We start from the raw sequence: 27,006 nt of genomic DNA, 5'->3' as shown, positions 1-27,006 counted from the left end.
CCACAGCCCCAAAGTCATTCTGCATAGTGGGTATGAATGAGTGCCTCCCTGTTTGTTGATGTACCACATGACTGTGGTGTTGTCTGTCCTTATCATCAACTGGCCCTCTTGGAGAAATGGTTTGAACTTTTGGATTGCCAGTTTTACTGCCAGCATTTCTTTTAGGTTGATGTGCAGGTGAAGTTGATCCTGTGTCCACAATCCTTGCACGCATTTGTCCAGCATGTGGGCCCCCATCCTAGGTCTGAAGCGTCTGTTGTGATGGTCTGGCTTGCTTGACATCTGCGAAAGGGTAGGCCTGGGTTTGACTGACATGCCTGAGCCCACCATAGGAACTCCTGCTTTAAGCATGGAATTAGTGGGATTTCTGTTTCTAGGCTGTGTCTGTGTTGGGACCATAAATTCTTTAGGTACCACTGTAGTTTTCTCATATGTAGTCTGGCAAATGGGACCAAGATTATGCATGATGCCATGAAGCCCAAGGCCTGCAGTACTTTTCTTGCTGTTAACTTGTTCAGTTTTGTTAGTGCCAAGAAGTAAAGAGGGAGCTCTTTGTTTTTCTGTAGTCAGGAATGCCATTTGTTTTACTGTGTCCAATTCCGCGCCCAAGAATGTCCTTGTTTGGGATGGTATCAGCCTTGACTTTTGTAAATTGACTGTGTATCCCAGTGCTTGTAGCAAGTAAATGACCCTTTGTAAATCTGTTGTCAGCTTGCTTTTGTTGTCCCCTTGTAGCAGGCAGTCGTCCAGGTATGGGTAAATTTGAATTCCCTGTAGTCTGCAATGGGCGATTACTGATGCCAGGCATTTTGTGAATACTCTGGGCAGTAGATAAGCCAAAGGGCAATGCTGAGAATTGATAGTGCTCTGATCCTGCAAGAAATCTGAGGTATCTTCTGCAGATTGGTCGAATGGGGACGTGCAGGTATGCCTCCTTGAGATCTAGAGTTACCAGCCAAGACTCCTTGCCCAGCATGGGAAGAAGTTGCTGTAGGGTCAGCATTTTGAATTTTGGGACAATGATGTATGTATTTAAGGTGGACAGGTCGAGAATTGGTCTCCAACTTTTTCCTTTCTTGGAACTAGGAATAGTCTGGAGTAGAACCCCTTTCCTTGCTCTGCTGTTGGCACTCTTTCCACAGCTCTCATGTTTGCTAACTCCATTATCTGTTGTAGTGCCTCTGTTTTTTGATTTGAAGGTAGATTTGGCATTCCTCTTTTACTGGTAAAGTGTGGAAGTGAAACCGGTAACCTTGATCTATGGTTTGTAAAATCCACTTGTCTTTTGTTATGTAGTGCCAGTTCTTTGAAAATAAGGTTAACTTTCCGCCTAGAGGAGCTGCTATTTGTTCCCTGGTAGGCGGATTTAGGTTAAGTCACTGTGGTTGTGCTGATGTAGTGGCAGTGGTTGTGTCTGTGCCTCTGTTGTTACCTTGCCACTGTCGCCCTCTGTAGGCACCTCCTCTGGATTGGTTTCTGCCTCTGGAATGTCTATTCCTGCCCCTTTGAAATTTTGTGGAGTCAGGAAAGGACCAATTTTGGCAGGCCAGTTCCTGCTAAACCTTGGGGTTGAACCTGCAAGAAATCTTTAACCGCTTGAACAGATTTTGCCTTTTCTTCCATTTTCTTCATAACCTGCTGGGCAGGTGTACCAAACAAACTTGTCTTATCCATAGGAGCATCTAGCAACTTAGCTTTAACATGATCCGGTAAAGCTTGCTCCTTTAGCCATGCATGCCTTCTTATCACTGTGCCAGTCATGGCTGATCTAAATGAAGCCTCCAGTGCATCATAGCCACATTTTAAGGAATGGTTGCTAACCTGTTGTATGTTATTTACCATTTCTAATACATATTTCTTATCAAGAGATTCATCAGTGGTTAGTTTTTAGTTAACTGATCAAGCATAAACTCTTGGTATTGTATCATGTGAAACTGACAGTTTAAAGCTCTAGCTGAGAGAGTAGCTGAAGTGTAGACCTTTTACCCCATCTGTCTAATGACCTTGCTTCCCTTTCAGAAGGAATAGGGTTTTAGCTATGGTCGCTGCTACTGCCTTGGGACCCTGGGATATAGTTTCGGGTCTGCAAGTGGGGCCTTGTAAAGGTGGTGATGAGTATCTGGCACCCTGTAAAATCTGTCTGGTTTGGCAGGGGCTGGGGTAAAGAATCTGGAGCGGAGCAGACATCATTGAAAGCATCATCCACCACAGAGAGAACAGGAGGTATAGCTAAGGGCCTGTGCTGTGGGAGGTGCAGAAAGGTCCTAAGTCTTTTCTGGAGTCTGAAAAATCCTGTTGCTGCCATTGGAACTGCTCGCATGGCATGTAAGGTTTCCCCAAAGGAGAATTCTTCTGGTGGGGAAGCAGCTGGAATGGATTCTTCAGCATCAGAATCTTCAAAATTGGAGAAAGGAGCCTCTGGCTGGTCAGTTATGTCTGATTCGTCAGCAGAATCATCAGAGGACACTGGCTCAGGGGCTCTGCCCTAGGTCTCTTCTCTGGGGGCTGAGAGGCCCTGTCTGGGTGAGATTGAGATCCTCTAATTAATGAAATTAAATCTTCTGCCAAAGTAAGCATTTGAGAACTAGAAGAGGGCCTGGTTGTGGGGGTTTAACAGGCACTGTCTTAGTAGTCTTGGCTGCTTTAGCCCTGGCGAAGGCCTTAATGGACATGGCTGCTGGAGGCCTAGCAGCACCACGTGCTGGGGTAGAGACATCCAAGGGAATGGTGTCTGATAAGTCAGTGGCAACCACCGTAGTGGATAAAATTTCTGAGGCCGATTCAAGAGTGGTAGCAGGGGCCTCAGTTGTAGAGATAGGTTCAGCTGTACTTTGATCAGTTTTCTCGGTTTCGGCCGAAACCGAGACACTCGCGGTTTGCTTAACCATGGTTTCGTCCGAAACCGCGGACCGCGAGTGTCGGTCTTTATCTTTGCGTTTTTTGGCAGATTGGGTAGTCGGAGGATCCGACGGCATAATGTACGCAAAATCAGAACCGAAAAACTGTTCTGCAAACTCCGACCGACGCCTAAGCGTCGATTGAAAGAAGCACAGGCCGAACAGGCTGCTACGTCGTGGGCTGGGCCTAAACAAGGCAGACAATAAGAGTGGAAATCTTTATGAGGTATTTGTTTCCCACAGGTTAAACAATTATTAACTTTTTCTGACATCGGCTGAGGCAAGAAAGAGTCCCCAACGGGGTACTTAGCTTTAGAAGTCTTCGAAGTAGTATTCGGTAGAAGTAATCTCTGGATCCGACCGACCGGCACTTGCGAACAGCTTCTGCTTCGGGCGCCACGCGGCAAGAAAGACTGAGGAAAATGGCGTCGGCTGATGCTTTTATACCCGAAGACCAACAGAGATGACGTCGGGTGAAGTGCGACATCAGCCGAAGCCGGACCCGGACTTTGGAATCCGGCCGACTGAAGGGCTGCCTGACAACAGGACAACCCAGTTGTTATGACTGCAGATGCATCCATGAAGGACATCACCAACATCCTGGAAGAAAGTGGTGTTGGCTGTAATACCTCCTGAGGGTAAAGACCCATCAGATCCAGCTTCATACAGGTCCATTTCAATACTAAACCATCATTATAAAGTGTTGATGTCAATAATGGTTAAAAGAATGGCAAATGTGATGCCAAAATTGATAGACATGGATCAATGTGGTTTTGTGGAGGAGAGGCAAACATTTGACAACATTAACAGAACACTGATGTTCCAGAGGGAAGGAGAATGTAAGAAAATACCACTGCTGTTGGTAGGTCTTGATACAAAGAAAGCATTTGACAGAGTAAGCCTGGAATTTTTGAGCAGGGCAATGGAAGCATTTGCACTTCATGATAAAATTATAAAGTTAATTAGGAGGATATAGGAGGAATCAGAGGAGAAAATTAAAGTAGGTGGGTTCCTCTCTGATGACTTCTGTTTGAGCAGAGGAACCAGGCAGGGATGCCCTCCTTCCCCTTTATTACTTTCACTATATTTAGAACCAAAGAAAGAGGTAAAGAAAATAACGGACTAAGAAATTCATGGATATACTGGTATGGTATTCAAGACAAGCTGGCTGTATTTGCAAATATTATTTTATATCTGATAAAACCAGAAAATGACATTTCAGTGTTGTGGAACATTTTGTGACAGTTTTAAATATTTTTGGGATACAAAATTAATGAAGCTAAAACAAAGAATAACTGTAAATTATGTACTCAAACATGAATTGGTTCAGTGATATCTACATTTATGGGAACATGATAAAATTAATTAGGAGTATGGATTGTATTACCTTTGTATGGAAGGTATTATTGCCTTTGTACTAAGTCGATTTAATTGTATGCGTTAACTGTGGAGCTTTTCTCCCTGGGTCTCCACTGAAAATAGGCTCTGTCCCAGCTGGACAACCCGGTCAACAAATGTCAAATAAATAAATAAAAAAGGATTCTGGTGTTGCAGCTAAGGATATGTAGGAAAAGACTAAAAAGATAATACAAAAATTGAGAAATTGGAAGCTGTGTTTTATGGCTAAGGATAGCAAGATACAAGCAGTTAACATGTTTTAGTCTCTCTAGTTTAAACACAGGTCAGGCATATTTTTATCCACCAGAGCAGAAGTTGTGGATATCAATGAATAAAGACCTGATGTCATGGAAGAATGGACAGCAACCGACGCAGTACCAAAGACTTTGTTAATCAGGCCGAATGAGGGCTACCTGCAAGCAGATAAACCAAATGTAATGACTGCAACAGTGAAACACGAAGAACATCGGGAAGAGGCCAAGAATTTATTTGGACTGCAGGGCAGATATTGCCTTCCCAATCAAGGATTGATATCAGAGTATAGACAAAAATAAAGAAATAGGGGGATCCTAAGCAAAAGCCCAGTACTGGTAGGGTTTTTAATAGAATCTACAACAGAAGCTGCTGTTAAAAAATGAATAATAAGTACAGCATATAAAATATTGCAAGATAACTATAAAAATCAATCAGAGGGGATTAGAAAGGATTGGGAAGAGAGACTGGACAAGCAGTTCCCAAAGAAACAATGGGGGTGTAGGTATGTCTCACAAATATGCAACAAAGTCTACAAGATTTAGGGTCTTTGCTTGGAAGTGTTTAGATATTTTATACCCCAAGTAGACTCCAAAGAATTTTCCTCAGGTATATAACAAATGTTGGAGGTGTGATGGGGAAGAAAGAAGCAACTAGGAACACATTTTCTGGGACTGTAATGATTTGGCAGACTTTAAAAATTCCCTGAAGACTACTTGATCAGAAATACTGGGTGAGCAAATTGGTATGACTAAGGAAACAATTTTTGAGCTATTATACAGAATCAGAATTGATAAGGCCTTGAAGAGTCTAATTTAAGGTGGTTACCAAAAAGGTAATTACTACGAAATGTAAATCAAAGTCTAAACCAACTGTACTAGAACCTGGAGCAAGCAGCCAAGTTTGCTAATATGTCACTGAAGAATGGTACCTGTTTAAACCCGGTAGTTTTTTTCTTTTTTAATTAAGAAGGGAGTAATGTTTTTATAAAGGAAGCAAACACTTTTTTTTTTTTTTTACCAGAGTAGTCCTACTAGGCTGTCATGTTTCTATGGTATAGGGTTTGACTCCCGCAGCTCCCAATTGCCTAGTGTGTGAAACTGATCAAGTCATCTGACCAGACAGCACTTGCAGGCAACTGAAAATTTGGGCCAGGCTCCTCAATGTTCCCCTGGACTTAAAGCCTCATGAATCTTATAAAAAATATGATGAATGTAATATCTCAGTCCTATACTAATATCTAGTTTGCTGGTCAAGGCTTCATATAGATTGAAATTACAAGAGAGGAAGCTTTCAGGAGACAACAGTAGTCCTTTGTGAATTCTGATATTGTACAGAATGAACTTATTCCACTTATCTTGCAACCCTTTTTCTACACAAATATATTTCTTCAACCATTTATTAATTAGGGTCTATATTATATACTCAAACACTGATTGATCGAACTTATTTTCGTGAAGCTGCAAAATATTGAAGCAGCAGAAACTTGAATTTTTTCCTAGGGAAAGAATTTGGTTGTCCATTTCTGTTGCTTCGGTATTTTCAGTGTTATGGTGGAAAGTTACCGGTCGGATTCAGGTAAGTGTGCGATTGTGTGGATGTGAGTGTTAGGGTGATTTAGGTGAGTTAGGGTTAGGGCTCGGGTTAGGTGTGTGTGCGATTGAGTGGACATGAGGGTTAGGGTGGATTTAAGTGAGTTAGGGAGCGGGTGAGGTGAGTGTGCGATAGTGATGGACCTTAGGGTTAGGGTTAAGGGAAGTTAGTTGTGTGTGCATAGTTTAGTGTAGGGTTAGGTATCAGATTTTAGATGTATGTGTGTGGATTTCTCTTTGTTTGGTGTGCTTGTGTTGTATGTGTTTTGGATCAGTGATTTTTTTCCCTGGGAAAAAATTGCTGATCTGACAGTTCGAGATTGTAAGCTTTTGCTTAAATCAGGTCAATCAATCAGCGTTCACTTTTTTAAGCGTTCGATGATATAATATAGACCCATTAATTATAGCCCACAACTTCTTCTCTGGTTAATAAAATATGATTAATATAATTAATCTCTCTTTCCTTTTATCTATATTTGTAAGGTCACTTACATTCCAAGATAACATGGTTAGAGTAACAATTACGATAGAAAATTATTTCTCCTACATATTATACATGACAGTTATTTTCAATGTGCATTTTCATCTTTTGTCTGACATGCACACTGTTTGTCAGGCTGATCTTTTTCACAGTTACTTCTCATCTCTATTTGAGCCTATGTCAATTTCAAAACTTTCAGCTTTAATGAAAACCTTCAAACAAAAACTAAATATATTTTCAGAGTACTCTAGTCCCTATTTACTTAGAAGAAGCACACACAAAAAAAGTACACATTCAAAAAATAAAATCTAACCCATCAGATCTGAGCAATTGCCCCAAACTGATAGCTGTACCTACAGACATTAAAACATCTAAAATTAAGGTCACCCATGCTGAAGAGCATGTTACAACCTGTGTTCTTTCTTACATTAACTGTTGTCTGCACTTCCCTTATAGCTATTCCCCTCCCAGATATGAAAAACATTTTGCATGCCTCCAAAAAATGTCTGGACCTAAAAAAGTGTACTGGCTATCTTGAAATAAAACCAATTTGTGCACTGTTCTATTAAATGGATTAAAATATTAAGGCTGATGGGGAGGCTACTATTTCTTATTCACTTCCTCCCAATTTCAGACTATTTATCTTCAGTGAACTGCTCATCACTGTTCCTTTAAATTTTGCTCATTTCTCATCAGAGTGTTGAGAACTCTCAAGATTAATTGTTTGCACTAGTGGACAGATCCTCTCCAAATAACAGCGGTCAGCAATGAGAGGAAAAAAAAAAAGCAAAACAGCTAAAAACTTTGCAGATGCATGAAGGAATCTAAACATTCCACTTTGAACACAATGTATAGAACTCCTGGCCAACTGCCTTCAGTTGCAGACCATGTTTTCCACTGAGAAAATTTGCAAATTGGAAAAAACAAGCTAATAACTTTGCAAATTCAAGAAACTTAGCATTTCTCATGCTTTTCCTCATTTTGTCTTACTTTTCAAACCTTTTTACTTACCAAAAAAAAAAAACTATCCACAGCTCATCCCAAGGGTATCGACCCTTGTAAAAATATGGGAAATTAATATGTAAAGGTACACTTTCACACGCAAACCCCACATTAGCAGCCTGGGATCACATTACATTAACTTAAACTTGCTTTTGTCTAGCTTTATCTTGTTATAGTATAAAGCCCTACAAAGGGTCACAGTTAAGTATGTGGTAATTAGTCTGTGGACCATTTCAAGCCTAGCCAAAATCTCTACTCAACATTTCTCTCGAGCTTCAAGGTGGGCAACACAAGATAGACTGGGGAGAAAGTACAGTTTTGTACCTACCATAAATGTAGATGTTCGCTGCAGTCATAACAGATGGGTTGTCCTGCCGTCAGGCGGGTCCTCGGTCGGCCGAATTCCAAAGTCTAGGTCCGGCGTCGGATGTCGTCGCTTCTTCCCTGACGTCAGTGCGGCAGGGGTATAAAAGAACCAGCCAACGCTATTTTCTTCAGTTTATTTTCTTCGGTTTTTCTTGCCCCAGATGTCAGGTGCCCCCAGAAGGAAGGCAAAACATAAACTTATGTAATAATGCAATGTAATATAATCAAAAAATAGTAGTTTGCAAGCAAATACACCATAAAAGAATACCCCAATCAGGTTGTATGAGGAGGTGTTTGTCTTAAGGCCTGTCCCAAGACGGGATGGAAGGAGGGAAACCTGGACTGCAGCTGTATTAGCACTCGAACATCTACATTTATGGTAGGTACAAAACTGCACTATGTTCATCGTGCATACAGCTGCAGTCATAAAAGATGGGTAGAATCCCAAAGCTAAAAAAGGGGTGGCAGGCACTAAGTGGAACTAGGAGGAGCAAGGATGCCCTGCAAGACTGCTGTGGCAAAGCCCGCTCTAGATTTAGAGTATAGTGGAAGGTGATAGTGCTTGGAGAAAGTGTGTACAGAACTCCAAGTGGCTGCTTCCAAAATATCCTTGGTAGGAACCCCCCTGAGGAAAGCTGCAGAGGTAGCTGTGGCCCTTGTGGAGTGAGATCTGATGCCTGTAGGTACAGTTTTACCATGAAATGAGTAACAAAAGCATATGCAGTGGGCTATCCATTTTGAGATTGTCTGTTTGGAAATAGCCTTTCCTTGAGCACCTGTAGCATAGGACACAAAAAGTTGCTCTGATTTTCTGAATGGCTTTGTCCTGTCCAAATAATAATGAAGTTGTCTGTGAATGTCCAAGGAATGTAGTAGTCTTTCCCCTTTGTTTTGTGGGTTAGGATAAGAGGTAGGTAAAGTGGATAGTCTGATTTACGGCTACACTGGATACTACCTTTGGCATAAAGGAAGGGTTGGTTCGTAAGGAAACTCTGTCCTGATGGAAAATGATGAAAGGTTGCACAGCCATGAGGGCTTGAAGTTCTGAAACCCTGCGTGCTGAGGTGATGGCCAGAAGAAAGGCTGTTTTCCATGATAAATATTGCAGATCTGTTGAAGAAGCTGGCTCAAATGGAGGCAGGGTCAGTTTTTCTAAAATGAAGTTGAGGTCCCAAGCAGGTACTGGTGGCTTCCTTGGGGGTTTTATATTCTTAGCCCCTCTGAGGAACTGTCTTAAGAGAGGATGTGAGAATAAAGGAGGATCAGTGTTGTAATGTGCAATAATGGCGGAAGCATGAATCTTGATGGAGGAGAAGGAAAGTCCACTGTTTAACATCTCAGCTAGGTACTGTAATATTTGAGGCAAATTTAGTACCCAAGGATTCTGGCCCTTTTTCTGATTCCAGGCACAAAACCGTTTCCATTTGGCGGAGTAGGCTTTTCTAGTAGAAGGCCTTCTGGCCTCCAAGATGACATCCTGCACCTCCTTGGAGAGGAGGGTCTGTTGGGAAATCAAGGAATCCTCCATGCGGCTAGATTGAGGGTTTTCGGCTGACTGTGAAGAGTTTTGAAGTTGTGCTGGGTCAACAGAAGAGGCACTAGAGGCAGGATCCATGGTGGGGAATGCGTCAGGCTCCTCAGGAGTGGGTACCAGTGTTGTCTTGGCCAGTCCGGAGCAATGAGAATCATCTTTGGCCTGTCTGCTCTGGCCTTTAATAGAACTTTGGCCAGCAGAGGAAGAGGTGGAAAGGCATAAACTGTCAATGTTGTCCAACTGAAAGAAAGTGCGTCCACTTTCCATGTCTGTGGATGATAGGTCCTTGAGCAAAATTTTTCCAGTTGGTAATTTCTGTGGGTAGCAAAGATCTATGTCTGGCCTTCCCCATGCCTGGATTATCTTTGCGAAAACCTGAGGATGCAACTTCCATTCGTGTGGATCTGTCATATTTCTGCTTAGGTTGTCTGCCAGCGTGTTTTCCTTGCCTGGCAGGAATTGTGCTTGAAGTTGGATTTGTAATTCCAGAGCCGTATTCCAAAGAGACATGGCTAGTCTGCACAGGGGGTATGAATGAGTTCCTCCCTGTTTGTTTATGTACCACATCACTGCGGTGTTGTCTGTCCTTATCAATAGCTGGCCTGGATGCAGTAGGTCTTTGAAGGCCATAATAGCATTTTGTACTGCTAGCATTTCCTTTTGATTGATGTGTAGGTGCTTTTCTTTTTGGGACCATTTGCCCTGAATGCACTGATCTGTCATGTGCGCCCCCCAGGCGTAGTCCGAGGCGTCTGTTGTAATGATCTGATTTGCTTGAGGTATGCAGAAGGGGAGACCTATGTTTCTTTGGCATGCTTGAGCCCACCACAAAAATTCCTTTTGAAGACATGGAATGAGTGGTATAATTGTTTCCAGTCTGTGGCTGTGTTGAGACCATATGTTTTTTAGGTACCATTGAGGTTTCCTCATATGCAGCTTTGCACATGGGATTAGCAGGATGCAAGATGCCACGAATCCCAGAGCCTGCAGGATTTTCCTTGCAGTCAGCCTGGTGAAGGTTGCCATTTTTCTGAAGTATTGAGATAGTTGCCCTTGTTTCTCTGGCGTGAGGTAGGACATCTGGGTGTTTGTATTCAAGCTGGCACCCAGGAAAATTATTGCTTGAGGGGGTATTAGTTTTGATTTCTTTTTGTTGACTGTGTATCCCAGAAAGTTCAACAACTTTATTACAAATGCCAGGTGTTTCAGAAGTATGTGCTTGCTGTCCACCTGGATCAGTCAGTCGTCCAGATATGGGTATATTTGTATTCCTTGAAGTCTGCAGAAGGCAATTACTGATGCCAGGCATTTCGTAAACACTCTGGGCGCAGCAGATAAGCCAAAGGGCAATGCAGAGAATTGATAATGGGTTGAACCTGCAAGAAATCTGAGTTATCTTCTGCAATCTTGTCTGATAGGGACATGCAGGTATGCCTCCTTGAGGTCCAATGTTACCAGCCAAGACTCCTTGCCCAGCATGGGAAGAAGCTGCTGTAATGTAAGCATCTTGAATTTTGGCACGAGTAAATATGCGTTTAAGATGGATAGGTCCAAAATAGGTCTCCAATCTTTGTCCTTCCTTGGTACCAGGAATAGTCTGGAATAAAAACCTTGACCCTGTTCTTGTGCAGGTACCTCTTGAATAGCTTTCATGTCCATGAGAGCTGAAATTTGTTTTTGTGCCTCTGCCCTTTGTTTTTGTGGCAGGTTTGGCATGCCTCTCATTTTTGGAAGGGTGTGAAAGTGGAATCTGTAGCCCCTGTCTATAATGTCCAGGTTCCATTTGTCTTTTGTGACAATATGCCAATTTTTTGAAAATAATGCCAGTTTTCCGCCTAAAGGTGCTGCCATTAAAGCTTTGCTTGGCATGCAAAGGGGAAAGTCATTGTGTCTGCTTTCTGAATGGCTGTGATCTATCTTCTCCACCTCTTGGTGTAGGTGCTTGCCATTGTCTAGCTCTGAATGACCCTTGAGCTTGCGCTCTACCCCTCGGGCGCCTGTATCTACCTCTTTGAGGTCTGTCCGTGGCTGGAAAGGACCAATTTTTTGAAGGCCAATTTCTGCTGAAACGTGGAGGTTGTACCTGTAGGAAATCTTTCACTGTTTGCACTGATCTTGCCTTTTCCTCCATTTTCTTTAATACCTCCTCAGCTTTAACACCAAACAATACATCTTTCTGAAGAGGTGCATCTAGTAATTTAGCTTTGACATGATCTGGTAAGGTTTGCTCTTTGAGCCAAGCATGTCTATGTATGACAGACCCTGTAACAGCAGCTCTACATGATGTCTCTAAAGCATCAAAACCACATTGCAAGGTATGTTTACCCACTTGCTCTGCACTATGTAACAAATCCTGTAACTCCTTCAAGTCTGGTTGTTCGGGTTGTGTCATTTTGCTTTTCAACTGAGATAACAAAAACTGTTGATACTTTAACATATGGAACTGACAGTTTAATGCCCTCATGGTTAAAGTGGCCAAGGTGTATACCTTTTTCCCCCACCTTTCTAAAGCTCTGGAATCTCTCTCTGACGGTAATGGGTTTTTGGCAGTAGAGGCCTTAATTCCCTTGGGACCCTGTGAAATAGTTTCTGGGTCAGCAGCATGGCTTTTGTATAGGAATTGGTGTGAATCAGGAACCCGGTAATACCTGTCAGGTTTAACAGGAGCTGGAGGCAAAGAATCTGGTTTAAGGCTGGCCTCTGTGTACACATCATCTAGTATGTCCAAGACAGGAGGGATAGCCAGAGGCCTGTGCTGAGGAAGCAAGAGAAAATCCCTGAGCCTTTTCTTGGAATCCGAGTAATCTTGGCCTTCCCAGTGGAAGTGTTCCCTCAAGGTATGTAAGGTTTCCCCAAAGGAATAGTCCTCGGGGGGGGGGGGGGGAGCAGAGGGAATGGATTCCTCAGCATCAGAATCTTCAAAAGGGGAATATGAATATTCCTGGTCCTCAGAATGTTCTGAGGTAATAGAGGCCTGGTCTGAGGAAGGATAGTCTTCCTCCATCCTGGGCCTTTTGTCCGAGAGGGGGTTGAGAACCCCTGATAAAAGTGATCAAATCCTCAGTCATTTTGAGCATCTGTTTTTTAGGCATGGGGCCTAGAGAGGGGCTCTGTGGAGCTTGTCTTTTAGTTTTCATGGCTGCTTTAGATTTTTTGAAAGCTTTAATGGAAAAAGAGGAAGGTCTGAAGACACCTTGAGAGGTGGCAGGCCTGTCTAAACTCTGAGTTTCCCCGCCAAGAGTGGCGTCGGCATCTGTAGTCGGGGTTGGGGCCGAGCAGCCTGCGTCCTCGGGCACAGAAGACACTGCTAAAGACGCGTCATCGGTACTCAGGGGCTGCGTAGGCGCCTCACTGAGAACCGGAGCACCTGCAGCCGGCTTTAGCATGGTGTCGGTAGAAGTCGCGGACCTCGTGTGTCGGTCCTTATCTTTGCGTCTTTTACTCAAAACTGGAGTCGGAGTATCCGACGACATAATGTAATTAAATTTTTTACAGAAATAGTGTTGGGCGAACTCCGCCCGACGCTTAATAGTGCGTTTGTTGAATCTAGCACAAAAACGACAGGCCGAGACGTCGTGGTCTGGGCCTAAGCAAGGAATGCAGAAGGAATGGAAATCCTTATGCGGTATTTGCTTCCCACATGAAATGCAATTATTAACTTTGTCTGACATCGGTCTGAGGCAAGAAAAGTTTCCCCAACGGGGTACTTAGCTTTTAAGAAGACTTCGGCTGAAACATTTTTGTAATCTCAGGAGCTGGCCGACCGGCACTTGCGAACTGCTTCTGCTTCGGGCACCGCCCGGCAAGAAAGACCGAAGAAAATGGCGTCGGCTGTTTTTTTTATACCCCTGCCGCACTGACGTCAGGGAAGAAGTGACGACATCCGATGCCGGACCTAGACTTTGGAATTCGGCCGACCGAAGACCCGCCTGACGGCAGGACAACCCATCTGTTATGACTGCAGCTGTATGCACGATGAACATCTTGTGGCTGCCCATCCAACTACCTAGGTTTTACTTCGGAATGGTAAGGGTGCTACTCTGCTTGACATGTAGTGGAGGTTTGTTACAGAAGTGTGGAGCACACTAAGAACTAGAACTAAGAAAAAGTACTTGTTTACTTTTAACACATTTGGCAGTTGATGAAAATAACCACCCCCTCACATTTAAAATACCCCTGACTGCACACTACACAAAACTACTTTACAATATAGCATTCGATTTATATTATAAAATGTTTTATACAAATATTAATAAGATTTGGAGCATGCACACAATGTGCCATTCTCAGTTAAAACTTGGTATAGAACTCCAGTTCAGCTGCTTATTTGTACTTTCATAAAAGTAATATAATCTGTTCTTTCCAGCTTCTCCAGTACAACAGAAAATCTCAGGTCTTCTTCTAATGTTAGTATTTTTTTGAAACGGCTATTTCTGAGAAGCCTAATGCTGAGCCTTTTCTTTCAACTTCTAAATTTTGAAGGTTTATCACTTTATTTGAATAGCTAGCTAATGCTTCTTTTATTTTCCTGCTTTTTATTTGAGTTTATATAGTCTTTCAGTGTTTTGTTTATTCTAAACACCTCTGAGTGGGCTTGATTTATGTTTTACTCTAAATTACTAAAAGCCACCTCATGTACCAAAGCTGAAACCTGAACTGCGTTTTGGTGAACAGCTGCAGGATTCTCTCCAGTCAGAATTTTCTCTTCTCCTTTTCTGTTAGATTTCATCTCAGATTCTTTAATCTCCAATCTTCTTCTTTGCTGGCTTCCAAGCAGTGTAATTAACAGCCAGGGATTGAATTTTATCCAAAAAGACAGTTACACTGGCCCTTTTTGTTAACAGCTTCTGCTTTCACACATGGAAAGCTCAAAATCAACTGTTAATCAGTGTGCAACCATTTTGGAAATCCTAGATGGGATATTGTCTTGACAGAATATCCCTGTAAGGTGCAATGGCTAGCCATAGAGTCTGCTGAAGGGACAAATGACCCTGAAAACTAAGACAGCCCTTGGGTAGACAGAAGATTTTTTCATTTTGTTTTTAATGGCAGATGGAGGATTTTTATCTTATTTCTTTGGAGTGGAAGCCTTTATGTTGGGGGTACTTCCAAGAATTTTCTGAGATCAGATTAGCTACCTATACATCCATAAGAACCACTTAAGATTACGACCTGAGGGACTAGAAAGCCTCTGCAAGGAGGTATTCTGACATGGACAGGTGTGTCCTGAGGCCATTCAGCCTTCATCTGGATGAGCTCCAGTATCTCCCTAAATTTGGAGACATCAGTCACAAGGCTAGAAGAATCAGCCTCCTGGTCGTCATCCAGTCAGTGGCAGAATACTGGTTAGCTGAGCACAAGTGCTTCCTTTTGCACACAGCTTTGTCTCTGGACTTCAGAGGGGAAGAATTCAATAAGGAGGAAGACTGAGATCCAGACATTGTAAGTACATGCTGCAGAGATCCCATCAATTCCTCTACCCTGGGCAAGAGAGGTTTGAGAGGCACTAACAACAAATAAAGTCCCTGGGCTACTATTTCAATCATTGAAGGGGGCTGCTCATGCAGCGAAGCTGGCAACATTCATTTCAAAATCAGCAATGGCTCAAAACATATGGCCAAGGCTACTGAACTCTAGGCACAAATGCCACAAAATGCCCTCATGAGAAGGGTCAGGACTCAGACCAAATACAGTGAGCAGGGAAGGTGCTTTCAAGCATAAGATGTTATGAGGAAAAGATAACTGGGACAGTATCTGCTGAATAAAACATGCATGCTACATTATTTTGCATACCAACCGGAACAACAAAGGCCTAACAGATCTGATGTTGAAAAAAAAGGGATGGGGTATGGAGGTTTGGCTCATAAATGACTGAAGCAGCACTTTGAACTTGATGGGTTCTTTTCAAGGGGGCTAATTTAAGGTCATTAGCTTTGCTCAGCAACTTGCACATTCTGATCAACAATATGAAAATATTCAAATTTCTTAACACCATGGCACAGTTTTACAATCTACACCTGACTTTCTCTTAAGGGAATCCCCGGAATAAACTGGGGGGGGGGGGGCTAGCAAAGGACCTGGTAGCAGGGGTAGCACGAAGTTCTCAGAATCCAATCTATTTGCTCTTTCCTTCAGTGTCAAGGGGTTTGTAGGCCGCACAAATTAAGAACTCCTCAAAGAACTGCTGCGGTGTTGCTTATCCTGGGACTGGAATCTTCTCCCTGCATCTAACATTTCTTGAAGGACAGAGTCCTGTTTTTTTACCCATCCTGCCAAAATAGTTAAACATTTAATTGGGAAAAAAATGAAAAACCAGCACAATATCATTGTTAACCAAGACCCGACTACAACTGTTTCACTAAAGCACAGAAATACAAGTCCCCCCACCCCAATAAACAAGCGGAAGTGTGTGATGCTGAGTCACTAAAAACCTTTCACAGGAAATATAAAAAAAAAATCCCTACCAAAATAGCACAAAATCACAAGCAGACTGGAGCTGTTGATTAATGTGACCTAACACATTGCTACAGATATTTGGAGAAGGGTCTTAGACACTGAGTGTTATGGGTAGAAAAGAAGAGCTAAAGTAGATTTCAAAAGTTTCAGCTGCTGAACTAAGCCTTGTTGGTCTTCCTCCTAAGGGCGAACAGGTGGTCTTCCTCCTAAGGGCGAACAGGTGAAACTCTAAATTAAACATCAGTTCTTGTCAACACTTCAAAGCACCTGCAAGAAAGAATCTAGTAGAGGACTGATGATGAAGAGAGGGCAGAATCCATCATTTCATAGAAAGATTTGTCATTCTCTTTAGATAACTATACTCTTACACTCAAAAGTATTCAGCCGTTAACCTCCGTTACAGATACATGCTTTATTGGCAATGGACAGAAAGCCTAGCTAATTCAATATAGTTCTATCTCAACACAGGCTTACAAGCAAAAACACTGAACACTGATTGATATTACAGTAATCATTTATACACTCAGCTATAACTGCTACTAACAATCTTCTGAAATTAACTCTTAGGTGGGCTGGAAAAGTACACTGCTGTGACAAAACTGTGTGTGATACTAATTGTGTTTAACACACAAGTACCTCTCACATCTGAATAACTGTGACTTGTATAAATGTAACCATCTAAAACTGTAATTCCTGAACTTGAATTTCTGAATAGCTGTACTTGGCTTCTGCCAGAATAATAGCTGAAAATGATCCTTAGATCTGCCCACCTACAACTTTTACCAAAAAATAAATAAAAAAGTACAGAAATTCAGGTTCTGAAGAAAAGGATCATCTTTCCTCTCTTAACTAAGTTTCCCTACTCCTGATCCAGTACCAACCTCATTCATACCTCTTATCTCAAGAAATATGTACAAAGCTAAAAATAACGGGGGGGGGGGGGGGGGCAAAGGCTAAAAAAATAGGACAGACTTTAAATATTGCTCTTACAAACCAAGCAAGTTTCTAGAACAACAGGTTTTGCATTGGTTTTGCATTAGTTTGTATTTTCTGAAGGATATGAAGTCTGAAACTCAAATGTCTGTCATGATTTTGTGACTTCAATCCTCAAATAGTTTTCCAGAAAACCATGAATTTTAAGAGGAGCACACCAAAGATGAGACAATCTGGACATTCTGCAAAATTATGGACAGTTGAAAGGTATGAACTCATTGTTACCAAATTCAACAACAGCAATTGGAAAGCAAAGATCATTGAGCTTGGATCTCTATGATTTTAAAAGATCTTAACCTTTCTGACTTGACTTTTGAGGATTAGTGGTCTCAGTTTGTAACTTACACGTTTAAAATATGTTTACATTTACAGTTCTTTTATTTTTTTATTTATGTGCCTTTAATTCAGTTGTAATACTGCTAAGCTGACAGGCAACTAAATAAGTTTGAAGACATTAACAAAGCAGAGTGCATCTTCAAAAACATTTCAGCAAAAATTTCAAAGTTTAGTTTAGGGTGGAAACTATTTTTATTCCCTAAATTTGCACTTCATACTACATTTATTTATTTATTATTTTTAATTTTACATTTGTTGACCAGGCTAGTCTAACTGGATATATGTCCATTTTCAGTAGAGGCCCGGGGAGATAAGCTCCAAGACAGATACCTGAAAAACTTAGCAAGCAAAAAAAAATTACTAAATAGCAACATTCACTATATACAATGCATATTCCAGGTTACAACAGAAAAATGACTAAATAGCAACATTCATTATATACAATACATATTCCAGGCTACAACAGAAAATTCCACGAGGACAAAAAATAAATACTTATAGTGCAAGAATGCATATACAATACAACATACAGGCATAATACATATAAAGAAGAAATAAAGTCAAAAGAGAAGACAGGTTAATTCTATTAAAATAAAGAAATTCCTCAGTAGAAAGTATTTACAGAGGTTGGACACAGTGTAGTTTTGGAGGGAGTCTGTAGTCGAAAAGGAATATATAGCAGTTCATGAGTAGTCTGGGATAGGCAGAGCTATGTTTAAACAGATGGATAGATGCCTAGTCAGGTTTAGTACAGGGGCACAACCAGTGTGTTCTAAGGTAAAGTTTCAGTCTGTTTTTGAAGCGTGATAGAGAGGGAAGAGAGAAAAGGTCACTGGGGAGAAGATTCCAGGTTTTTCTGACAGCATTGGAGAAGAGAGAATCCCCAGCATTGTTGTTAGGTTTAGAGGTGTGTAAAAGATGTTTGTGTGAGGAACGCAAGGACTTCAGATTTGTATATGGGGTGATGAGGGTAGATAGAATAGGAGTACTGGAAGGTTTATAAAGAGTTTTATGGGCAATGTGTAGTTGATGGAATTTAATCAGGTTTTGTAGTTCCAGCCATCCTAGCAGCTTAAGATTTATGCAATGGTGGGTTCTGTAAGGGTTTCCTGTTGCAAATCTGGCGATGTTATTGTAGGACATTTCCAGTTTGCTGAGGTTATTTTTAGATAGCTTAGTAAAAATGGGTGACGCATAGAGGAGTGTACAGATTAAAACCTCCTAAACATTAACTAAGACAGTAGAGATCACAGCATGCTCAACATTCTAAGGCACAGAAAGATTATTAAAACAGTGCTTTTCATAAGTGAAAAGTTTGAAGTACAAATCATTTTAAAATGTAACCAAGGACACTTTCTTGGGTTATTATTTTGTTTTCAAAAGTTCTAGAGGATCAAGCATTGTAAGGTTGCTATAACTCGCTCTTCAGCCACAAGAAAGCAAGAAAAGGAGGCACAGGTGGCTGTCATTACCACCAAGGCATTGACAACAGGTCTAATATGCTGCCTGTGTGATGTACGTGAAGGCTTTCAAAACCTGGATCACCTGATAAGCAGTTTCTTTTGATGATAGTTTTACTTTCACAGACACAAAAATTTTTTTAAAATGCCAACTTCTGATTAGTGCCCTATTAGCCACAGGGCTTAGAGAAGGCAGAAATAAATGTATGACAATCTCATGTAGAGCAGTTGCCTGGTAGAGAAGCATATTTTACTCCCTTGATGTTTTTCTGTAACTCCTAAGAGTCCCCGATGGTCATGTTACACTAAGTTTGCCCAACTACGACCTAAAAGAAAGCAGGACACCGGGAAGAGAAATCCATTCTTAGAATTTATTTTCACTTCTCACATGTATCATAAACAGCTTCACTATTTTTATCTAGCACACTAAAGATATACTGGTAAGCATAAACCTTTAAAAGTTTCTCTTCATCCACTGCATGGAAATTCAACATCAAACTTCAAAAGAGGTTTCCCCTCAAATCAGACACCATCTACAGGGTTCATCTGGCAAATGGCTAGCAACTCAAACTGGCAGGGGGATCCACAATTTTGAGAAACATGAAACTAAATGGTAGGCCCATGGCAGGGCTTGTCCTTGTAATCAAAAGTAAATAAACTCTAGTAACAAAGAAACTAATAACTAGACTTAGAGAAGTTGGAAAATTTGTGAAATACTGGTGGAAATTCTGAGTTGTTGTCCAAAACTGCCTCTTTTGAAAAGAACACTTCCAACAATGAAAACCTTGCTGCCTGACAGCCCTAAAGATTACTAGTATATTTGGAGCCTCTACACGAGCCAGTCTGATCAGCACCTGGGTGCCAATGGACTTATGTCCCTCCAAATACTCCTTAACGATATGCTATTTCCTCTGTCTGTCTTCTGTTTCATTGGTGCACAGGATGGTGCGGAAGAGCTGCTCTGTCAGTAGCAACTGGCACTGTATAATGCTAACAAAACTGCTAGCTGGGGAACATTGCACAAAAGTACAAAGACAGTGATGGCCTCTCTTTGGTATCTGATGATCAACTACAAACTTTCTAAATTTGGAAGACTTATATCAACACATTTTCTTCTGACAGTCAACCCAAGCATTTCCTGATTTGACTAAAAAGAAATCTGGACAGCGTGACTAATGAGAAAGGTATGTGGAATGTGGTGCTGTGTTTATGCCATAATCCAAACATAAGGTATATGCATGGACCAAAGGAACACAGATCCTGCAAAATAAGATTTTTAACAGATAGAGTTAACAGAAGCCCTCAGTGAGGTTGGAGCTACTTTACAAGCTTTTCTGAAACAAGATGTAATAATCAACATTATTAACAATAAAAACAACATTGGTACATGCACTGAAATCATAGCATATTCTCCACAATGGCTTTTTTGCCTCCATTCTTGGGAGAAAAAAAATGAAAAAGGATGGAAATAGGTAACCAGACAGGTCCAATAAAATAAGAAAATTAGCAATTTACGAAGTTCCTCTAGTACAGACAGACAGACACAGACACAGACACAGACACACACACACACACACACACACACACACACACACACACACAAAATAAATAAATAAAACAAACTGAGGCTACTGACATCTTGGCAATTCTCACATTTTCAGGTAACCTGTTACTAGCTTTTGATGAACAGCCCTGAGATGCAGACAGCTCTCATTAATTAAATGCAGGTTGTCTAATTTTCTCACTTGCACCAAACAAAGTAAACAATAAACAAGAACATTCTAACTGCTGGCCATACAATGCTGATGAACTTAAAAACTTTTATAATTAGCACAATACTATAAGTCTGTAAGTGCAGTAAGATGGCCTGCCCAACTGAACAACAGGCAACTTGGACCTGGTTAGTATGCATGAGGGATGGACAATCACTGGCTCACCTTCCTTTCAACAAGATGTGTTATTGGGCAACTACAGTGACGACTTCTAGAGAAGACCAGGGCAAAAACATAAGCAGGCCTACAAAAAGGGGCTGAAAATACCTCATCAGCAGGACATGGGGTGTGCAGCTTCTATTTGTTTGTCAGTTTACTTGTTCGAGAAGGCTTAAGCCTGTGGGGGAGAGGGTGATATGATGGTAGCACCATGCAGAAATGCTATTCATGGAGTCTAACTGTCCAGGTAATCCAAAAAGGTCTCATCCAGAGAGGGAACAAAGGGACAACTACGAACAACAGGTTGGTCCAACAGTGTCAGAAGGTTGGTTTAAATGGAAAGGGAAAATCCAAATTAATAAGAAGAAAGCAAATTAAATACCAATACTTTTACCTCATACTCCTTCTCCTCTGTCCAACTCACTACCTCAAAATCTCCCATTCGACTGGCTGGAGGTCGAAGCTGATCGAAAAACAAAGAAAACTCTTCCTGAAGATGATGATGCCCTTTCAGCAAATGCCACACTTGTGTCTTCAGCTAGGAAGAAAATAGTCAGCATAAAACTGGTTATAAACAAAAATGGTGACGTCTAGATGCACAGTCTTAGTGGCCTTAAACATGCATGCCAAAAAACACCCAAACATGCATAATGTAAGTGGGCTACATTCAATAGAGGCTGGACAAGTTTGCTTGGCATTAGTTTACAATGTCATCCAAGTGATGTATATACACCAAATGTAAAACAGAAGATCGGCTTAAGGCTCACAATACATATACAGATATCTGAAGGGTTGATATGGGCCACATATTACTGACTTACACTCAGTGCAACTAAGCATAACATGAAGTAAGGTTACATTCAGACGCCATTTGTCCCAACTATTCAATATCCATATTAAGAAGAATTATGACACAGACAAGTTGCTAATTAATAAATTACTGCAAAAATTCTGACTATACGTTGTTCATTGGAAGCATATGGACTCAAGAACAGTATATCACCCAAAAGCCATAACAGACTAAACTAAATGAGATAATTTCCAATTAAAAAAACTGTACTTCACATCATTACTACTACTGTTGGCTAGAGAAGTAATAGCAGTTGTATTATCATCATCATTAGTGCTAGTGACCAGTTCTGAACTCTTTCACAGATAATACAACGGACTACATCAACTTGCCACAACAAGCTAAAACACCTGTAGATAATGCTACAGCAAAACACTATCATTGTGATGTTTCCTGTATATCACTACTAGCATGCACAGAATCCACGCCATTCTGCTTTTTATAAACCAGCTCTTCAACTCAAAATTCTAATCTAGTCTGCTTCTAGCAACAGATCTTGTACTTACTAGCCAACTACAGTATGCTCTTGTACAATATACATAATGGTACAAAAAGTTTATATACTAACATATATGTACCAAGTGAAACTGCAGTTAAGTGAGGTACTCGTACAACAGAAGATGTTGAACAGCAGTTACACTACACAAGTGTTTGCCAGCAGGATTGGGACCGGGGATGTTAGTGCTTATTACAATATCTAGGAATAGTCTTCTAATCTTCAGAGAACAAGCGCACCACCTGGAGAAAAATGTCAGCTTGATTACTTTCTCAATTTAAAACTCATATGAAAGGGAAAATGCCCTTCCACTTGATATGTGTTAATGAACAAAACGAAGGCAGCATCCTTCCTTTTTTTTTTTTTTTTTTTTTTGGAGATGCAGGGTGATGAGAGAAACGATGGAAACTCCACTTGATGCACAAGCAAAATCAGACTACTCTAGTGTACTGCATAAATTACAGTTGTGCAAGGAAAGTCCAACTGTTTAATAAAGCAACACAGAAACAGATGTCCGACTAATGGAATCACTGCTCTAGTAGTATTCCTGACAGACAGAGATTTAGCCACAGGTGTTTACGCAGTCTGTCTTCCAAAACTTTAGCTATCTCCGGTACAGGCTGATCTCATCCTCTTACCACAGATGCCAGCCGGATACCAGGCAGAAAGAAGAAATCATCCCACACCAATCTTATTTCCTTTTGGTATGAACTAAACAGGCTACCCCCTCTGGAAAGTGTGCTTATGAGCGTTGATTCAGTAGGAAGTCAATTGTGATCTTAAGGAGACAGCTATAATGTCCTATGCCATCTTGCAAAAATATGCCTATGTATAATATGGGTGTACTGTAAATAATCTAAACAGCGTAAGAGTAACAGTAAAAAGATTTAAACCTAAGAAGATCTAAACTGAAAAAATATCTAAACACATCAAAACTGGAGTTATACTAGGGAAGGATTTATACCCTTTTCCCCACTGTTGTGCAACCTCAGAGTTGGTATATATAATTAGTGGGGGGTGTGGGCAATGCAACCCCTCCCACATGAAGGGCACCCCCATGCTAAAACATTGCCATTTTTCAGATTTTCCAATGGTTTTCTATGTGGTTAGATGTTGCCACATTTTTCAGTTTTTGCAGGGAGGCAAACCCCCATGTATCCACCACACCCTGTGCTAATTATACATACCAACTCCAAGGTCACACAAGAATGGGGAAAGGGCATAAAACCCTGCCCTAGTATAACCTCATCTTTGACAACATTTTGTTTTACACATTTTTACTTTTGGCCTTATGTTGTTTAGATCATTTTAGGTATATACACACACACACACACACACACACACACACATTTCTAAGTAGAAACACACACCTATATAAGTGGTCAATTAAAAAATACATACTTTATTAATAATCAGCATAGGTAGGTAGTTCTTCTGTCTTGTACAACTTCATCAGGCTGTTATTACTGTCAAAGTGTTACAAGACCAGCACATTTTAATACATTCTCAGTGCCACAGTTACAATTCATAAACAAGTAAAAAAGATAAGGAAAAGAATACCCACAAATAACTTAAAGCTATAGCTCATGTCTTAGGTTTCTTTTTCCTCAAAAAAGGTTTTACACCTGCGGTTTCATTAAGACCTGAAATTTTACCTGTGCTCAACATAATGTGCCACTTCTACTCCTCCAAACTCCTGAGTTACATTACAATCAAAATATATTTGGTCTAAAATGCATTTTATCCATAACCATAAACTGAAATCCGCTGATACCATTCTGCACAGTGAAGTACTTGGCAAGTACATATTTCAGTTTAACTTATTTTATAGCCTGTACATCTTTGTAAATGTTGAACCTTAGTTTATGTTCACAGGTTTTCCTTTGCAGAATACAAATGGGTGCAATTACAGGATATGCTTTTTTTACTTTATACACTATGTCAAAAAATTATAACAAGATTGATAACATTGTATATGTTAAAAGAGTAAACAGGACACACAGCCAATCCATCTAGTAAAAACCTACAAGAAAATCCTAGCCAAGCTAGAGTTTTCAATGTGTGAGTCCTTAAAAACGTCTTGTATAAGAGGATAATGGGATATATGCAAATGACGATTTAAGTACATCAGGTGTTTCACCTATATGGCAGTTCTGAATGCCCATGACTTTTTTTCTTTTTAAGTTTGTTAATGGACAAATTCAGGCCAATAAAGCCAAACCCCACTAGCTGTGGACATGCATGTTTCAGACTTTTTATGACCTTGTCAGCACAGTATAAGTGGACTGTTTGGTGAACCTTTAGAAACACACGGTTGTAGTACCCAACTGATGTCCATAACCATTAAAGTGTTTGAAAAATATCCCAACTAACAACTAATAAGATAGTAAATTGGGGACACAGCCAATCCAACTAATAAAAAGGCTAGTTTCTTCTTGTACTTTTAGTGGCTGCAGCGAGCAACTTTGGACACTAACAGTCAATTCATTTAAGCTGATTAATTTATCCAGCATTCACCTGAAACAGCAAGCTCTATATCTCTTGAAAATAGGTTTTAATTTCATTCCCAGTTTCAATTTGGATATGGTTAATGCCTTAATATAACTGAATTTACTAGAAGTTTAAACTTAAAAGTATATTTCTCAGATAGACAACTTCCCTCTCCCTCCTCCTTTTCTTTGAATTTAGTGAGGAAAAGTGTCTTTTATTCCACCCACGAATTCCTGGGTGGCAATATTTGTAAAATTATGTGAAGACCAATTCCGTAGGTTATCAAAATCCAAAAAGCATAAATTGAACAACTTATCATCTCACGGAAAACATGTCCTTGGTAATTTGGGCAAGAACAATAAGTTATGTATCATGAGATCTGAAAGAGGAGGATGGGTTGTCATCATGGACACTAAGTTATTCTAGTATAATGCACACATCAAAGAGATTAAAAAAATGAGATAACTATTGCTTATAGCCAAGACTGAGTGGTACTCAGATGAGTTGCTCTTTCAAAGATGTACTGATGGAGAAACCAGAAACCACCTACAAGTTGCTAAACCTGTAATTCCATGTATTTTTGGCATTCCTAAGATTCATAAATGACCAATTGTGGCAGCTAGAACATCCAAAACAGAATCTTTTGCAAAATTTGTTGATGCAAAATTTAAAAAAATACTGGATTCATATCTACAAATCTTAAGAGACTCGTGGCATTCATTGGAAAACGTAGGTACACTGGAATTTAAAGAAGACTTGCAGTTCACTACAGTGGATATAAGGAACTTATTTTCAGTCATTCTTCACTCTACAGGCATGGAATGGTTTAGAAAATTCCTAGTAAAGAGTGTCCATCTTGATAACAACATTTTTGTTATAGAGACCCTTTTAGACCTGGTCTTGACAAATAACTACATCTTTTTCAATGGAAAATATTTCCACCAGATGTTAGGCATTGCAATGGGGGCGGCTTGCACCCCCCATTTATGCTAATGCAGTGTTATCCATTTGGGAACAAACATACGTTTTCACCTCTACCCATTTTGCTCATGTGCATGCTTATTACAGATACCTTGACAATATTTTAATTTTATAGAAGGATACTGAACAGCAATGGAAAGAGTTTTTGTCTATATGGGAAGAATTGACTGACTTTCTTCAATTTACTAGCCATGCAGACCCAACAAAGCATTACATTTTTGGATATTACATTATCCAAAGACATGGTTAACAAAAGTTTCTGCTCCACCATTTATAGCAAGAAGATGTTCTCTAATTCATATCTATGCTTCATAAGCTGTCACCCTTTCCATTAAAAAAACAACCATAGTTAAGGGTCAGATGGCCAGATAGTATTCTTGTCAACAGTTAAGATGAATAACCAGGATTTTTTTTGAAGGAATTGGATTTTTTAAGTTCCCTATTTTCAAACAGAGGATACCCTACAGATATTATTAATGATATTAAAATTGAAATTTTAAATTTACACCCAACAAGGTTTGCCCCCATTTTGTCCTCCCATTATAGGGATTTGACTCAGTTACAACCAGGGCCTCTCCAAGCTATTGAGAATTACAGAACACTTCAACCCACACTAGGCAGTGCATTGGTTATTACCTATAGTAATGATACATACAGATGTGCTGAATCTGTTAGAAGGAATTGGGATCTTGTATTCCATGGGGAATAAAGAGTCACTCTAGGTGACAAACCTACTACTGTGTTTAGTAGAAGAAGAAATTTAAAAAATATTCTTGAACAAAATCAGCAAGAACAGAATTTATATATGAACTGCATGCATACTTGCAGATGTTGTAAACAGTGTAGATTCATTAATGTGGGTCCTTATGTTTCTGTGAAAAGCTATTATCAAACTCTTGCATGCCATGGATGATGATGATGTGACTCCTTGGGGATGGTTCACATCGCATGCTGTACAGCATGTGAAGTCTTCTATGTGGGCAAAACCAAAAGATATAATCAGTGCATACATATGATATTACAAAGAACAAATCTATGAATGCTCTTTACAGGCATACTAGATTATGCACTAATTTTAAGACATTTGTTTTTTTTTTATCATCGACACAGTGGTTTTGAGAAACACCGGGGGTGACACAGACACTTTGTTAGAATTCAAAAACTATGCTGGCAGTTATGTTTAAATGCAATAGCTTCCCCCAGTTTAAATGATGCAATGTCCATCATGAGTGTTCTGAAAAGAAGAGCTAATAATTTGCAAATTATTTTAACAGTAATAATTTTTATCATGTTTTTATAATAAGAGCACTTTATGTTTATTATTGACCTTCATCATTGTTTTATATGCTACATGTTTTAAGTTTATGCCTCTTTAACTTTGTTTACAAACTCCTGCAACTCTCTTATTTAGTTGTTAGATGGGATATTTTGCAGATGGTTCAACGGTTATGGACATCAGCTGGGTACAGCAACCTTGTGTCTATAAAGGTT

General features: G+C 40.2%; 1 protein-coding gene across 2 annotated transcripts in view; it reads right to left on the bottom strand.

Moving 5' to 3' along the window:
* Positions 1-27,006, bottom strand: part of GON4L (gon-4 like) — a 3,426,849-nt gene that overhangs the window by 411,301 nt on the left and 2,988,542 nt on the right. For both annotated transcript variants that reach the window (XM_044080158.1, XM_044080159.1), the window contains one exon: positions 21,093-21,236. In XM_044080158.1, coding sequence (XP_043936093.1) covers positions 21,093-21,236 — 144 coding nt within the window. The remainder of the gene's footprint in view (positions 1-21,092; positions 21,237-27,006) is intronic.

Source organism: Protopterus annectens, chromosome 8.part0 (genome assembly GCF_019279795.1).
Source record: "Protopterus annectens isolate FY-2018-M chromosome 8.part0, PAN1.0, whole genome shotgun sequence".
Classification (NCBI taxonomy): Eukaryota; Metazoa; Chordata; order Ceratodontiformes; family Protopteridae; genus Protopterus; species Protopterus annectens.
The sequence above is the reverse complement of the archived record's forward strand: the minus strand, read 5'-3'. Positions and strand labels throughout refer to the sequence as shown.